Here is a 16,420-nt window from a genome sequence, read left to right on the forward strand (position 1 = left end):
GTAACTCAATACAGGGGCAGATTTCACTTTAAAGATACTAATTCACCTAAATCCGGCCCATCTTTTTTTTTTGTTTGTTTGTTTTTCGAGACAGGGTTTCTCTGTGGTTTTGGAGCCTGGCCTGGAACTAGCTCTGTAGACCAGGCTGGTCTCGAACTCACAGAGATCCGCCTGCCTCTGCCTCCCGAGTGCTGGGATTAAAGGCGTGCGCCACCACCGCCCGGCTCGGCCCATCTTTTAAAGAAATTTTGATCAGTGAGTGAAACAAAAGATGTAATTTATTCCAAATAGAATGAGAATGAAGTTTCTAATCTAAAAATAAATTACTTTAATCTTTAAAAACTGATTGTCAGCTTAACAATTTAGAAATTCTGATAATACTAAATTATAATATATGTATCTGTGACTGTTTCATTACTCTAATTCAGTTTTATATTATATATGTGATTATCTCAACTTATATCCCAAATGAAATTCTATTAATAAATACTTTAAGGGTGTATCTTAGAAGTAGAGCACATTTTAGCTTAAGAGGCAAAAAAAGTAAGCTCACAGTTGAAAGATATTAATAAAGAATCACACTGACACACAGGTCTTAAAGAACAAAGAGATGGACCATACTGCACAGTCTCTTTTTTCTATTTCAGTTCTCTTGCTGAACAAAGATTAAATAAATGAAGTTTTGTGGTATATATCATTAGCAGTAACTGATGCTATTATGCCTTGTCTAAAAATGTATGAATCAAATTTTACAATACTGGTAGATTATGTGGTAATCTCAATTACAGAAGCATTAAGTATTTTAACCTAGGTCATTATGATGGCTAATCTTAGCTGTCAACTTTATTTCAAGTGGCAAGACCCACCTTAAATGTTGACAGCACCCTAGATAAAAAAGCAAAGAAAAAAGCTTTGCTTTTGTCCATCTGCCTTTGCTCTCACTAGCATGTTCATCTACGTCAGTGCTGCTACTGTGTTTTGATGACATCAAAACATAGATTTTAGGGGCTTCCAACAAGGACTACCAACAGCTCTCTAGACCTTGAATACCAAACCACAACTGCTGAAGAACCCAACCTCAAGGACTGAACTGCTACCAGGCTGAAGGCCTCTCCCATGAGAGTCCCCTTTTAATATACACATTCTATCAGGTCTGTTCCTCTAGAAAATTCGTAATACAGTTATACTTGACTCAATAATGGAAACAGTTCCTATGTACAACTCTTATCAACAAAAGACTACTTGAAATCAAAGTAATGTTTCAGATTCTTTGTCCTTTTTTATAATCAAATCATAAGAAAGGAAATAAGTTTACAACCACTTACAGTGAGTCAGAGCACTAATGAAAACCAATTGAGGGAGGCAGAGGCAGGCGGATCTCTGTGAGTTCAAGACCAGCCTGGTCTACAGAGCTAGTTCCAGGACAGGCTCCAAAGCCACAGAGAAACCCTGTCTCGAAAAACCAAACAAACAAACAAACAAACAAACAAACAACAAAAAAAAACAGAAAAAAAAAAGAAAACCAATTGAAACTGCAGCCTGACTACCCGCTCACTGAGAACCTGAGATTAAAAGCCTAACACTGACCTACTATCTACAGCTCTTACAGCAGCCCTGCAAAATGGACAGGGAAAAACCAACACTCAAAAATAAAAGATCTGACTAACATCAAATATTAAAAATAAAGATACAGAATTCCAGCAGAAAGCCAAGTCAAAATCTATATTTTATCATGACCTCAGGATAGACTGGCAAACAGAAAATAAATAAGTAGAAAATAAAAGCCCTAATAAAAGTAAAACACACAAAATGGTTCTCAATTTAATATTTAAGTCAAAACTCAGTTTGTGTAAAATTTAAATTTCCATGGCATATGTACTATACTGGCTTTCTGAAAAGGCGGGTGTCAGGATGTTCAATCTTGCCTCAAACCCCATCAGTTATCTTGCTTCCACATCCCAAGTGCTAGAATTATAGTTTTTATCACATCTAAATAAAAATATCTTATCCCAAAATCTGAATAATAAGTTCTTCATTCTAAAATCTTATATACTTTGTTTTCCTACATCTAACTCCTTTCTTTAAAAATATTAAAAACAATCTGTCCAAAAAAAAAAAACAGGGCGGGATTAATATCAATTATACATAAAAAACAAATTTTCTACTTTTTTTCAAACTAGAAGGGTGGGAACTCAAAACTAGCAATTCTAAGCTTAATGCCATAAACAGAACTGTGAAGGCTGTAAACTTCTATTTATTTGATTTATGTATCTAAGTATTTTAGTGGCAAGTAAGTCTGTGAACTATGTGTATGCCAAGTGCCCATGGAAGTCAGAAGAGTCAAAGCTCTAGAACTGGGGTTACTGGTGGTTATGAGCCTCAACATGGGTGCTAGGAAAGGAACCTGGATCCTCTGCAAGAAAAGTAATGCTCTTAACCACTGAGCCATCTTCCTAACAGGGTCTTCTTATATAAGCTCAGGCTGGCATCTAACTGGCCATCCAGATGGTCAAGTTAAATTACAGGTGTGCAACACTTACATTCAGATAAACCAATTTTACTAATTTTTTTGGTTATCTATCAACACATTTTTTAATATTAACTTAAGAGACAGTTATAGTAAGTCTCTAAATACAGAAGCAACCTACTGCAAAGATCAGAAAATGTAGAATTTTGAAATGTCCTAAGTAAAAAGCATATGGAATAGCTGAATGAGAATGCCAACACGTTTCCACATCTGAAGACTTGATCCCCAGTTGGTAGCAGAGACTTAGGTAGCCTTGCTTTGAAGAAGTCAGTCAGTGTGCACAGACTCTGAAGAGATAAAATCCACCTGCCACTTCTAGTTTGCTCTCTGCTTTGTGCTTACAACCCACACTGAGTTCTCAGCACTCTCTCTCCAGCCACCACAACAACCTGAACTCTGACATTATGGACTCTAACCCTCTGGAACCACGAGCCAAAATAAACTTTTGTATAGGTCACCTTGGCCAAGATGATTTATCACAATAACAGAAATGTAATTAATACAGCATACCAGCAGAAAATTTGAAAGCATAATGTTAAATGCTTCAATAAAATTTATTTTGTGGTACTTAGCATCAAACTCCCACCTACTAAGTAAGCACTGAGCTATACAGCTAATCTCATTATTAAATTTAAATACTAAAAATATTTTATAAAATTATTTCAATTCTAAGTAGTCTCAATGTTATTGTGAATATTACACAAAGGTTTGTGCGTTTTACATAAGAATTACTGTACTGGTGCAAAAGACACAGCAATTTGGAACTGTGAATTTAAACACTACTATACTGGTGTGTGTGTGTGTGTGTGTGTGTGTGTGTGTGTGTGTGTGTGTGTGTGTGTGTGTGTGTGTGTAACTAGGAACAAACACATCTTTATCCATAAAAACAGGAACCATTACAATTATCATCAGAGGGGAGGGTGAGAAATGAGAAACGTTTGTTAATTCCAGAGAAGTCTATGCTTTGGAATTTGGTGAACTCTCAGAAAACATTCTCTGTATTCTGCTGGTTACAGAAACACTTTCCCTTCAAAAAGTTGTCAAAGTGCTTGAAAAAGTAGTACCTCATTGGCAAGAGGTAGGGACAGTAATCTACCTCATCTTTGGGAGCATTAGTTGTGCAACATGTGGTGGGTGCTGTTGAAGAAAAGAATTGGTCTTTCTGGTGGCCAATGTCAGATACAGATGTTGGCAGTTTCCAGTGCATCTCATGGGTTTTCTGAGCAATTTCTCTATGGTTCAGAACACTGCAATGTATCAGGCAAGGCAGCAGACAACCCAACAGTGACTATTTTTAGGTGAACGTTTGGTCTTGCAGTACTTTAGAACTGATTCTCGGCACAGCACTGAGCAGCCAACTGCCAGTCGTATACAATTCAATTTTTTTCTTAAAGATTTTAACTTATATATTTGTGTATGTATGTCTCTGTGTATATATGTCACATGTATGTAGCTACCCAGAGGCTTGAAGAGGGTGTCAAGATTTCCTACAGACATTTATGAGCCACCTTATTTGGGTCCTAGGAAATGAACTCAGGTCCTCTGGAAGAGCAGCAAGTGCTATTAACTATGAAGCCATCTCTCCAGCCACTATTTTTGTCAAATGTCACAATCTGACGAAGAAAATGGTTTGTTGCTGAGCAGTGGTGGCACACACCTTTAATCCTAGCACTTGAGAGGCACAGGCAGGGAAATTTCCATGAGTGAAGCCAGGACAGCCAGAGCTACACAGAGATATCCAGTCTCAATAAAATACAAGATAATTTCAGCCTATGAGACAGATACTTTTCCCACTACCACCTTTCTAGCTTGCCTCAAATACCTAGTGATCCTTTAGTACTCACTCCTAATAAAGTTGTAAGAAGTTCAGCTTCACTGATTGCTTTCCAACAGTCACTGTTAACTTCTCATGGCTGATTACTACCCTCCGTATCTTCAACACTCAGGCCTGCTTTGCAAAATCCCTTCAACCAACACAATGTACTCTATAATTAGCTAGCAGCTCTTGGGCCAAATACATTGCTGATGTTTTTTCAAGTTACTTTTGTGCTTTATGACTCACTTTGAACTCAAATCTGCTTTTTGTCTAACATACTTTCCATAGTATAAAATAAATAAGAGGTCACTAGCAAAACAAAAAGTGAGAAGTGAGTACTAAAATGAGATATAGAACCACATTTATTATACAAGAACATATTTCACTATAAAACGACAAACTTCAACAGCGCAAAACCTGACATTACTTTTACACCAACATAACATTACACAGAGATCTTATACATTCCGAAATGTACTGCTTCACTGAATTGTCCTAACTGAGCACTATGTAAATGAGCACTATCAGCATGTACAATTAACTAGTATGTATGAGGTCCTAGATCCAATCCCCAACACTAACAAAATTAAAGTAATAAAATGGAACATAAGACAACAATGTGGTCTTTTACTAAACAGCACATCTTTACTTGCCATCAAAGAAAAAGAAACTCTAAGATTTCTCTATTTTCATTATAGGAAATAGAAAGAGAATATTCAAAAAAGAGGTAGGAAAGGGCATAAAAGAGGAAGAAAAATAATAAACACAGAGAGAACAGCTAACTCAAAAATGCATTTAGTTTATTCTATAAGCAAAAACCAAAATCTCCAAAGTTAAAAAATATTTTAGGTTCACAATTAGGTAGAAACTTTAACAGTAAAATAATTACAAAGAAATTATTATCACATCATAATAACTACTGTCTCAAAAAGTGAATGATAAAAAGGAATAAATGGCACTTTTAAATATGTAGTCACCAAACACCTTTACTGTTTTTCTGATTATTAAAAACAAAATTTCAAAACTAAAACTTCTTATCCCTAGCACCATCAAAAAAAAAAAAAAAGAAAAAGAAAAAAAAAGCCACCAAAACCAAAATCTGAGGATGGAATACATTGTTGGAGTACTGATGTAAAAGGCTATGAGTTTGATCTCTAGAAGAGAAAACAAACAACTTAATAAAACCTAACCTGAAGGCAACAGAGTATTTGTGTGTGTTTAACAAAAATTAAGCATTAACAATATCAAAGTAGTAAGTGAGGGAAAATTTCTTAAATACACTACACAATAGAATGAAACACTATTTTTTTATATTTTTTTAATGATTTATTTAACTTTATTTTATGTGCATTGCTGTGAAGGTGTCAGATCTCGTGGAAATGCATTTTCAGACAGTTGTGAGCTGCCATGTAGGTGCTGGGAATTGAACCCGGGTCCTCTGGAAGAGCAGCCAGTGCTCTTAACTGCTGAGCCATCTCTCCAGCCCCTGAAACACTATTTTAAACTATGAAAGTGTGAGCAGAGTGTTAAAATGTGTGTCCTTCAGTGTGTTTATAACTTTGGACTTAAAAATGTAAACTACCCAAAAGCAATTCATTCATAATGAATCAAGTTTCTGAAAAACACCAAAACCATTTTATGAAGCTACACCACTGAAAATACATGAAATCTCAATTATTTTAGCTCTGGCCAGGAAAGTATTCTTTAGCTAGTATGATGATTTTCAGATATATCATTAATACTAATCATCTTCATAAAGTCAATGAACTACATCAGGTTCATCCAACTTCATCTGTCTCACAATTCAGGAGTCATGTTATCTGTCTTCACATGCTTTAAAACTGTATCCATAATGAAGCTTTTACCACTGAGGTACTTTTCCATGTTATCAACATAGAAATTAATACTTTTTTTGTATAATATCAAACTTTCTCTTGGGTAACATCTGATGATACAAACTCCAAATAATCTTTAATTTCTTATCTAAAAAAAGAAGTAGCCAGGAAAGGTGGTACACATCTTTAATCCCAGCAGTTAGAAAACAAAGAACTATATCAAGGTCAGCCACTGCTACACAGTGAAACCCTGTCTCAAAAAAAGTAGTTAATGCAATGGGCCAAAGGTCATTATTACTAACTTTTAAAGTCTTTTATAAGACACAACACCAAGAGTTGTTCCACAAAGAAGCATTTACACGTGAACCTACATACACGTAAAAGCAAAGACTTACAAAACACTAGCCAAATATTTAAAGACGCTACTGCTTTGCTAAATATTGACAACAGACTCATTAAATAAAAATTGGAGAAATATCTATTTTATGAAGCTATAACACTGAAAATACACAAATAGCCTAATGGTTAGTAGCGCCTAAATTCTTAAGAAAAATAATAATAACTCTATTTCACTTTATAAAAAACAAGTAGAAAAGACAAAAACCATCTTAATGAACATCAGAAACAGGGCTAGGCATAAAGTATGCAAATTTAAGTAACAAAAAGAGTTAAATAATAGCTACCAAGAATTTTAAAAGACTACCGAAAGTAGTCACTGCAATCAGAATAGTTGTTACTTGCCTTGTAGTACCACTCCTGAAACTTTTTACAGCAGTCATCACTGCAGAAGTCTCTGAGAACCCCATCAAGCTCTTTAGTGGCTCCCTTCTTACACAGCTGAGAACAATAGTTGCACGTAACACATCTTAATCCTAATCGTCTTGCAAAATCTTGTTTGTATAATAGCTTGCAGCCTGAAAAATGTTACATTTTTTTTTTTAAAGAACACATAAAATGACAAATTTTAAACTGAGACAGATCTTTTAAGGCTAGTTACTTACTAGTTTCAGGAAATATCCAATATACTCACATATAAAGTCCTCATTCCCTTCTGGTTAAAAACCTACATGTTATATGTGTAAGTTCAGGTGCATATGGAGGCCAGAGCTTGATGCCTGATGTCTTCCTCAATTGCTCACCATCTTTCTCCCCCAGACGGAGTCTCACTGACCCCAAAGCTAGACTGGCTAGCAGCAAGTCCCCAAAGGGATCCCCCTGTCTGTGCTCCGCAGTGCTGGCAGTACAGACGTCAAGCCTGACTTTCACAAGGATAATGGGGATCAGACTCCGCTTCATGCTGGGACAGCAGCACTTTACTAACAGGAGCTTTTCCCCAGGCCCTACAAAATGCTAACACCAACCTCTAAGAATGTGAATAAAACACGGATTATTATATTAGAAAACATATTTATAACATGGGTTCAAACAATACTTTAAGACATTAAAATCTATTGACACTTCAGAACTATTCTCTTTGTTCTATTTAAATAAAATCACAAGGATACAGCAAGTATGTTAGAAAAATGAACACAGAATGCTGAGAAGTTCCAACTAAATTTATACGCACTCTCTCTTTTTTTTTCCAAGACAGGGTTTCACTATGTAGCCTTAGCTGTCCTGGAATACACTTTGTAGACGAGGCTGGCCTCAAACTCGGAGATTCACCTGCCTCTGTCTCCCAAGTGCTGGGAGTAAAGGTGTGCACCACCACCGCACGGTTTATAGGCATATTCCTTAGAAAGCATTATACTAAGTTTTCTAGACTCTTCCTATCAGCCTATTTTCATAGAAGAATTTTTCAAGGAGACGTAACTGATTTACTGACTTGTCTAGAGAAAATACTATCTACTTCTTTAATGAATACCTCTCTGTATCTACTGCATAGTTGTGCAAAGTACTTTCACATATCTAATTTACTATCTATAATACCACTGAAGTTGAATAGGCCTCTATATTATTACTCATGCTATTTCATGAAAGAAGAATCATCTATTAATATCTATGGCAACCCTATCTACCCGTTAATAAGAAACTCAAATTATAATTCTAACATATACAATGTTCTCATTGACCTAATGTTTTAAATGTTTTGTCCTAAGAATCTTCTGCTTTTGGGAGTTGAGACTCATCATTATCCTGAACTATAGCTCAGGATGGCTTTGAACTTTCAATCCTCCTTTCTTGTCAAACTTCTATGTTGTTAAGACTGTAGGCAACTGCTACCATACTTAATTGTACAGTTTTAAAAAACACAAAGTTCTGCAGATCACTATGTACCACCCTAGAATTTATTATTGCAAATCATGTTTTATTTTTTAAATTACATTTATTTATTTATTTATTTGTAATGTGTTTTGTGGCATCATCATGATACAGCATACACATGACACTCAGGACAACCGGAAAGTGTCATTTCTATCATGTGGATACTAAAAATCAAACTGAGAACCCAGGCCTAATGTCTCAGTAGAAACACTGAGCCATTACCAGCCCTTGAACTATTATATACCTTTTTCAGATTGTTTTGTTGTTGTTTTTGTTGGGTGTTATTTTGGTTTTGGTTTTTTGGAAAGATCTCTATGCAGCCTTGGCTGTCTGAGAACTCAATATGTACACAGATCAGGCTGTCCTAGAACTCACAGGTATCCAACTGCCTTTGCCTCTTTAGTATTGGGATTAAAGGAATGCCACCACACCTGGCCTTTATAAACTAGATTTGACTGATAGTAACACTAGGTATTTTGTTATTTATAAGTTCTAGCAGAAAACTAGGGTAACAGAGGGTTGAAAAAAATGCCACTTAAAAGTAAAACATAAAAATGGTCTGAGCGCTGGCCGAGAGGTTGGGAGTGCCGCCCGCGGAGGCGGAAGTCGCCAGTTCGGATCCCGGCTTGTGTCTGTGTGTGCTTGTGACTGTGTGCGCATGTGTCATCATAATAAATCGGGGGGAAAAAAGTAAAACATAAAAATTTACATACCTAACACTTTATTACCCATCTTAAGTCCTTAAGTCCTTCCCCTATGAAAATTATGTTTCTAAGTATCAATTAACTATTTGATACACTCTTTATTTCATAAAACCCAGGTTAGATTTACAAAAATCTAATTGCTACAAAATCACTGACACATACATTAATATTCAATTATAATATTTAGACTTAGGAATGAATTAGATTGTTCTTGCACAAAAATGCAAGTGGTAGCTTAAATTAGCTCAGTATCATCAACGAATTAGTCATTTTCACTATAACTTTGCTCTTAATAATACATCATGGTTACAGGTGAGATGTACCAATCATAACTAAGTAAAATTGCCTTGCTTTGTTGACTAATTCCTTTGTTTGTTTATTTGTTTTTCAAGACAAAGTTTCTCTGTTTAGCCCTGGTTGTCCCAGAACTCACTCTATAACCAGGCTGGCCTTGAACTCACAAAGATGCACCTGCCTCTGCCTCCCGAGTGCTGGGATTAAAGGCATGTGTCACCACTGCCCAGCAAGCAGTACCTTTTAATATACATGTTCTACTGCGTGTGAGAAATGTATAGGGAGATGCCAACTGAACTGAACATCTGATTCTTCTGTCACTGACAGATGGCATTTAGGGTTACTGAACTTTCTTCTTACTCCAAATTTGCTATAGGAGTCCACAAAAAAAAGTATAAGCAAGGGACAAATAGTCTTCAATGGAAAATAAAGATAAGCCCCAGCAAAAAATAAAAGAAGGTGAAAGTCAACTTAGAGCAAAACTGTGCCAACTGAGAATACTACTAACAACAAGCACCCAAAGCCCACAGCTACAATCCTCTTTCTATCTCCAGAAGTGAGTTAACAACTAAAGTTCATGTTTATAACCTCATTTCTGGTATGAGACCAGAAACTTTAAGTAAGGAGAAAAGATGTTTGTAAACATATTTTAACAGAACCTAATGTGCCCCAGACACCATATGCCCTAACTGTACCCACTATTCTTGTCATTGCATGTAATTCCTCACAGATCTTCATCAATGACCCGTATCTAAAATGCTTTTGATCAGAAGAATTTAAGATTGGGGGGACAGGGGCTGTGGGGTGTTTTGTTTATTTTCATCAGATGTACTTTAGCTTTCTTAACCTAGAAATCCAAAACCTGAAACTTCTAGAGAATCATCATAGGTTTCAGATTTTGAGGTCAGTGAATATCAATCTATATACTAAAGATATCTGTAGCTAGGTAGCAAGCTGGTAGAAGACATGAAACTAACACAAAATATTCTTTGCTCTTGAAAATCAGTTTTCAGGCCACAATGTGCAAGTTTAGAGATAACATGGTATCACAATGCTTTCTTTCATTTTATCCCCAAATTTCAAGAGGCCCAGAAGTCTAAAAAGACACATGTAAAACAAAAATTCAGCAGAAAATTAACCTAAGTTTTGTTCAGTCTTATTAAATTGTGTGTCTATTCTGGACATCTGTAATTACATATTATCTAAATATTTTGGCAAAAGGCATTATATAGAGTAAAAGTTAAAATAACAAACACTGTATACACACTTGCCTTCACTACAGAATGGTCTCTTAACGCCGGAGAAATTTACTGTTTCATGAAGCGTCTTCTCCTCTTGGCAGTATTCGCAATATGTAACTATGCAATGCAACTTCTTATAATCATCTGAGCAAGTTTTGCTGCAGAACTGATGCACTTTGTTCTAAATGCACAATGGGAACTTTGGTAAGTAGAGAACCAACCATCTCAACCAATCTTAAGAAATAAAAAAAACGCTCTTACAGTAAAACTATTTACTGTTACGATCTTTGGAGACACATTTCCTATAGGTCATAGACACCTAAACTAACCAGTTTTCTAAATATAAACATAGCTTCACTAAATTCAGCATCATTAACTACCCTAAAAGTACTCTATGAGCAGGTAACAATCGCTAACATAAAGTATAAGTCTGGAAAAGCTGAATTAGAGAAACAAAAAGGAAATAATGAAAAATACAATGGAAGCTACAGAAATACGAGATACAGTATTTTTAGTCAATGCAAGATACTTTGTTGAGTAGATTCCAACACATTCCTGACATACTTTAATAAAAACATCATTTATGTCCAAAATTTCAATTTAGTGCTATTCTACAGGATTAATGAAAAACTTGACACTAAGTTTCCTTAAGTGAAAAAATGGTTAATTATTATTTTTTCCTGGATTCAAAACAATTGTCAGGTTTACTTTTTAAACAATGAGCCAGGATTTAAGAACTAAAATTCAAAAAATTTAACTTTTCTCCCAAATTATGGGCACATATAAATTAAGTCTAAATCATCAACTTAATACATATCAAAGATATCTGAAGACTAAAATAAGGAGATAAAACGATGCAGGAAACAACTCAAGTAGTTAAAGCAGTCATCAATGGAAAACTGCCCCATTATGAATACAAAAGTCAAGAGGAGAAAAAATGGCTGGGGGGAACACAGGCACAAAAACAATCACGCAGAGACATACAGACAGAGACCACATGCACATGAAAAAAATCAAAACTGCTAATCATGGTCTGGAAAAGACCCTAAACTCACAGTCTCTGAGGGAGACGCTCAATCAATAGGACAGTATCTCTTAATGGCAACTAACACTAAAGTTCTCTGTAAACAGAAGCGATACTGTATCACTACAAAATTTGAGTAGCAATGATTTTCATCTGAAATTACCAAATTTTAATTTATTATAAGACATTTATTTCCTATATGATACTATTTGTATGCTTGCCGATGGATTTCTTCCCTCACTCTCTGGTTATTCCTTTATTTTCTCATGTTGGCCATTCAGTATTATTTCTGGTACTAGTTAGGTAGTTATTAGTCTAAAACTCACGACGAGACGCCATCAAGAGGCTCAAAAGAATGACTAAATTTAACTATATTAGAAATAGCACCAAACAAAATAATAAACTACAGAATTTTACAGGTACTAAAATAATAAACTTCCTCAGATTTCCAAAAAGTTTAGAAATCATGAAATCTAATTCTAGATATCACTTTTCACCTCAGTGTTACACTCTTATTTATTTGTTTACTGATTTTTCAAGAAGGGTTTCTTTGTGTAACATGGCCTGGAACTCGCTCTGTAGACTATGCTGGACTGGAAAGAGATCTGCCTGCCTCTGCCTCTTGAGTGCTGAGATTAAACACATGCGCCACCAAAACCTGGCTGAGTGTTACATTTTAAGTGATGTGTGAACAATCACAAAACAAGCAGTCTGATTTTAATTCTACATCTTATATAACTTTTAAGTATATACTTCATGTATACTTCTGACCATCCAATCCACCCAAAAACAGTTTAAAGAATGGTCAAAAGTAAACACTGTTCTACACAGCAGTGAGCAGCCTGGATTACCTATCTATCCATTACTGTCCTCAAACAAACTCACTGTTCAGAAGTGCCAACTGCAAAAGAAAGAATATGACGAAGTAAATTAATACACTAAAAAAAATTAAAGAGTGTTACGGAAAAAAAAAATCAACAAGAGTCACAGGCCTCTACTTTCTTAATAAAATAGAAGATGTTAAATGGCAGCATAGTGTCTTACTTACAAATTCTAATTCTACAAATACAGAGCACAAAGGTATTTATAGTTCAGATAATGAAAATAATGAGGAGAAACAGGAAAATAAGTCGACAGATACTCTGGGTGAACGAGGAGACATTTTATATTCTATTACAAGGGTATTACTTCTTCTGTATTTGACTTCAATAAATTGCTTCGCATTACATCTATCCTGCTGACTTCACTTCCACACAAGTATACACATCACCAATACAATATATGAAACTACTAAGAAAGGTTTGCAAACAGAAATGCTAGTTACTTTATTATGTTCTCATCTTAGCATCAGATAACACATAAGGAAACAAGACTTGCCTCCCATTCCAAGATTTCTGGTTTTGAACAAAAGGAATTTTTACAGTAGTTGCATTTCAATTGAATATCACTGGGTGCTACAAATTGGCCATTTGGAGACGACTGCATGCTTAGTGCCTAAAATAAAGAACAAAATACACTTAGTCTGACATGTATTTTTAGAACTTCTACTGTAAGTACTATGAAAAGTCTACTGTATGCAGAAAGCAATAGTTTCTTTGCTAATTTCCTTAGTACATAAAATGATAATTCTTAATTTTCCCTCAAAAATACACTATTAAAAAGCTCTGGGATGTAGCTCAGAGGCAGCATGACTTCTTAGCAAGTTCAAGGCCCTAGCTTCAATGCCCAGTACTGGAAAAAAACAAAAACACACACACACACAAAAACCCTGTATTGTTAGCTTTACAAATCAAAATGTTTACCAAGAATTACCTAAAATAATTAAATAAAAAAAAGAAGAAAAAACTACAGCTTATTTTTTTTTTCAGTTAAAAAAAATGATAATAGGTTAGCTCTCCAAGTTCTGAACTACAACATGAAAGCAAGGAAGGAGGATAACAAGGGAGGGTGAAAAAGGAGGGAAAAGACAGAAAGGAGATAAACCTGTACTGATCTTTCCAAAAATGAAATATTAAGCTATTAATAACTTGCCCCACTACATCACTCCCATAATCCTTACTCTAAGTCCTTATCAAGGAAAACATGCATGTATTACTTTTAAAAGAGGTAACAAAGCCAAGTGGTGGTGGTGTACGCCTTTAATCCCAACACTTGAGAGAGAGAGGAAGGTGGGTCTCTGTGAACAAGACCAGCCTGGTCTACAGAATAAGTGCCAGGATAGTCAGGACTACACAGAGAAAACCTGCCTCAAAATAACGAACAAAAAAAAGTAAAAGTTGATAACCATACAGGATTATCACAGAATAAGATAGGAAGGATATATAAACATACATAGACTTGAACCTTTTTCCTTGATTCTTTGTGCGAGGCAGTCTCCATGTAGTACTGGAGGTCCCGGACTAGCTATTTACAGCTGTCTCTTGAGTGCTGGGATTAAAGGAGTAAGCAAACACCACGCCCAGCTTTTTTTTCTCTGAATCTTAACCTAAATACACTAATATTTATCATTCTTTTGGGTATGTTCTCCATACATATACAGGTTAAGCATAACCTTGTGCATGCAACAAGTGGCTAATAAAATTACTCAAGAAAAAGTAGAGGGAGAAACAATCACTTTTAAATACCATATTGTACAATACAAGTAAAGTTAGTTTAAAGAAAAAAAGAAAGGCCAGTCAGTGGTGGTGCAAATCTTTAATTCAACCCCAGAACTTGGAAGGCAGCCGGGCCTATCCCTATGAGTTTAAGGCCAGCATGGTCTACAGAGTGAGTTCCAGGACAGTCAGGACTGTTTCAAAGAGAAACTGTCCCAAGAAAAAACAAGATGAAACAAAGAAAGAGGGAGGGAGGCAAAGAGAAAGAGAAAGAAAACATAAAAATATATTTTACTATCAGATGACTGAAATGTTAACAAGCCTTTTTTACTATTTCACTGAACTTGCAAGAGCCATATTGGATTTTTAAGTTCCTAAACTCTGAGAAATAGCAAATTGCTTATAAACTGTTTTGTTAAAAAAATAAATAAAAAATTTAAAAAAAAAATAAAGAAATAAATCTTTAAAAAAAATAAAAAATAAATAAAATTAAAAAATACCTAACATCTAAAGAAATAAAGGTAGTTTTAGTATCTGAGAAGCAGAAGGCCATCATCCCTATCTTTCTCTTCACAAATTAATTATCCCTTTATTTCTGGTGTAAAAAAATTAAACTATTAGAAAGATTATGCATAAATAAATAAAAATAAAAAAAATAAAAAAAAGAAAGATTATGCACCACTAAAGCAACTTTATCCATCAATTGACTTAATTTCAACTTAGAAAAGATTAGTGTTGAACAAGTTTATTATCTAATTTCAATGAGAGTGTAAATTTCAAGTTAGAAAAGATTAGTGTTGAACAAGTTTATTATCTAATTTCAATGAGAGTGTAACTCACGAAAACAATATTCATTCACTGAATTTAAAAACCTCAATTTAAATGGTAGTTATTTGTAGTAACTACTGTAGCATACATATTTAAAAGACTATAGTTTCAGTTTTAAAAAGTTAACCTAGGTGCTGAAGAGATGGCTCAGCACTTAAGAGCACTGACTGTTCTTCCAGAGGACTCAGATTCAATTCCCAGCACCCACATGGCAGCAGACAAGTGTCTATAATTCCAAGATCTGACACCCTCACACAGACATAAAGGCAGGTAAAACACCAATGTACATAAAATAAGGATAAATTAAAAAAAACAAAAATAAATAAGTTAACCTAGAGCATAGTACCCGGAATAAAACAGAACTGTTGGATGAATAACTCATGAATCATGGCTTTTATGCACTGATTTGAAATTCTCACATACAATAAATAGATAAACCTACTAGTGCTACCTACGAACACCTAAACTATTCCTTCAGAGTGGTCAACCAAACATTATCTTTTGATATTATCCACACTCCAAATGTAAAAAACTATCAAACAACCCAAGTTTTTTGAGAATTTTTTTTTTGTTTAGTTTTGGTTTGGTTTGCTTTTTTATTGTTGTTTTTTTTTTGGGGGGGGGGTGTTGAGACAGGGTTTCTCTGTAGCTTTGGACCCTGTCCTGGAAATAGCTCTTGTAGACCAGGTTGGCCTCACAGAGATCCACCTGCCTCTGCCTCCCAAGTGCTGGGATTAAAGGTGTGCGCCGCCACCACCACCAGGCTAAACAACCCATCATTTACAAAAATCAATAATGTCTCCCTGAATGGATCCCAGACTAAGTTAAAAGCTACTATAAGTCTAAATCCCCTTTTTACAGTGTTCATTTCTATTTTGGATAACAATATGCTTAATGTTTCAAGACTAAAGACACTGCTACTATTTAACAAGAAAAGCACTATACATCCAACACTGAATTAAATCCTATAAAAGTCATTTTCTTTCAAGCTCTGAATCACATCAAATCTATACAGAAGTTCAGCAAGGCCTTCTGTGACTTGTGATATATATAGTCTCCGCCCAAAGAAGCAGAAAAGAAAAAAGCATATTATGATAATTGTTTTCTATATGCATTTTATGGGTGAGGGGGGAAAGTAACAAACCTGAAATTTAGCCACACAACTGGAATTGCAAAAGTTATACAGTTTTCCATCAGGCATTGTGGCTTGGTATTGAGGTAAAGAGTTTCGCTTACAAAAATGGCAAATAATTCCCAAACCTAGAAGAAAAAAAAAGATACATACCTGATTT

The 16,420-nt window shown here is 35.0% G+C and overlaps 1 protein-coding gene across 5 annotated transcripts in view; it reads right to left on the bottom strand.

Annotated features, from left to right (window-relative positions):
* Positions 1-16,420, bottom strand: part of Zmym2 (zinc finger MYM-type containing 2) — a 76,526-nt gene that overhangs the window by 20,853 nt on the left and 39,253 nt on the right. For all 5 annotated transcript variants that reach the window (XM_057785927.1, XM_057785932.1, XM_057785929.1 and 2 more), the window contains 4 exons: positions 16,273-16,388; positions 13,084-13,200; positions 10,713-10,863; positions 6,920-7,092 (listed from right to left, as the gene is read on the bottom strand). In XM_057785927.1, coding sequence (XP_057641910.1) covers positions 6,920-7,092; positions 10,713-10,863; positions 13,084-13,200; positions 16,273-16,388 — 557 coding nt within the window. The remainder of the gene's footprint in view (positions 1-6,919; positions 7,093-10,712; positions 10,864-13,083; positions 13,201-16,272; positions 16,389-16,420) is intronic.

The sequence above is a fragment of the Chionomys nivalis genome, chromosome 12, assembly GCF_950005125.1.
Source record: "Chionomys nivalis chromosome 12, mChiNiv1.1, whole genome shotgun sequence".
Classification (NCBI taxonomy): domain Eukaryota; kingdom Metazoa; phylum Chordata; class Mammalia; order Rodentia; family Cricetidae; genus Chionomys; species Chionomys nivalis.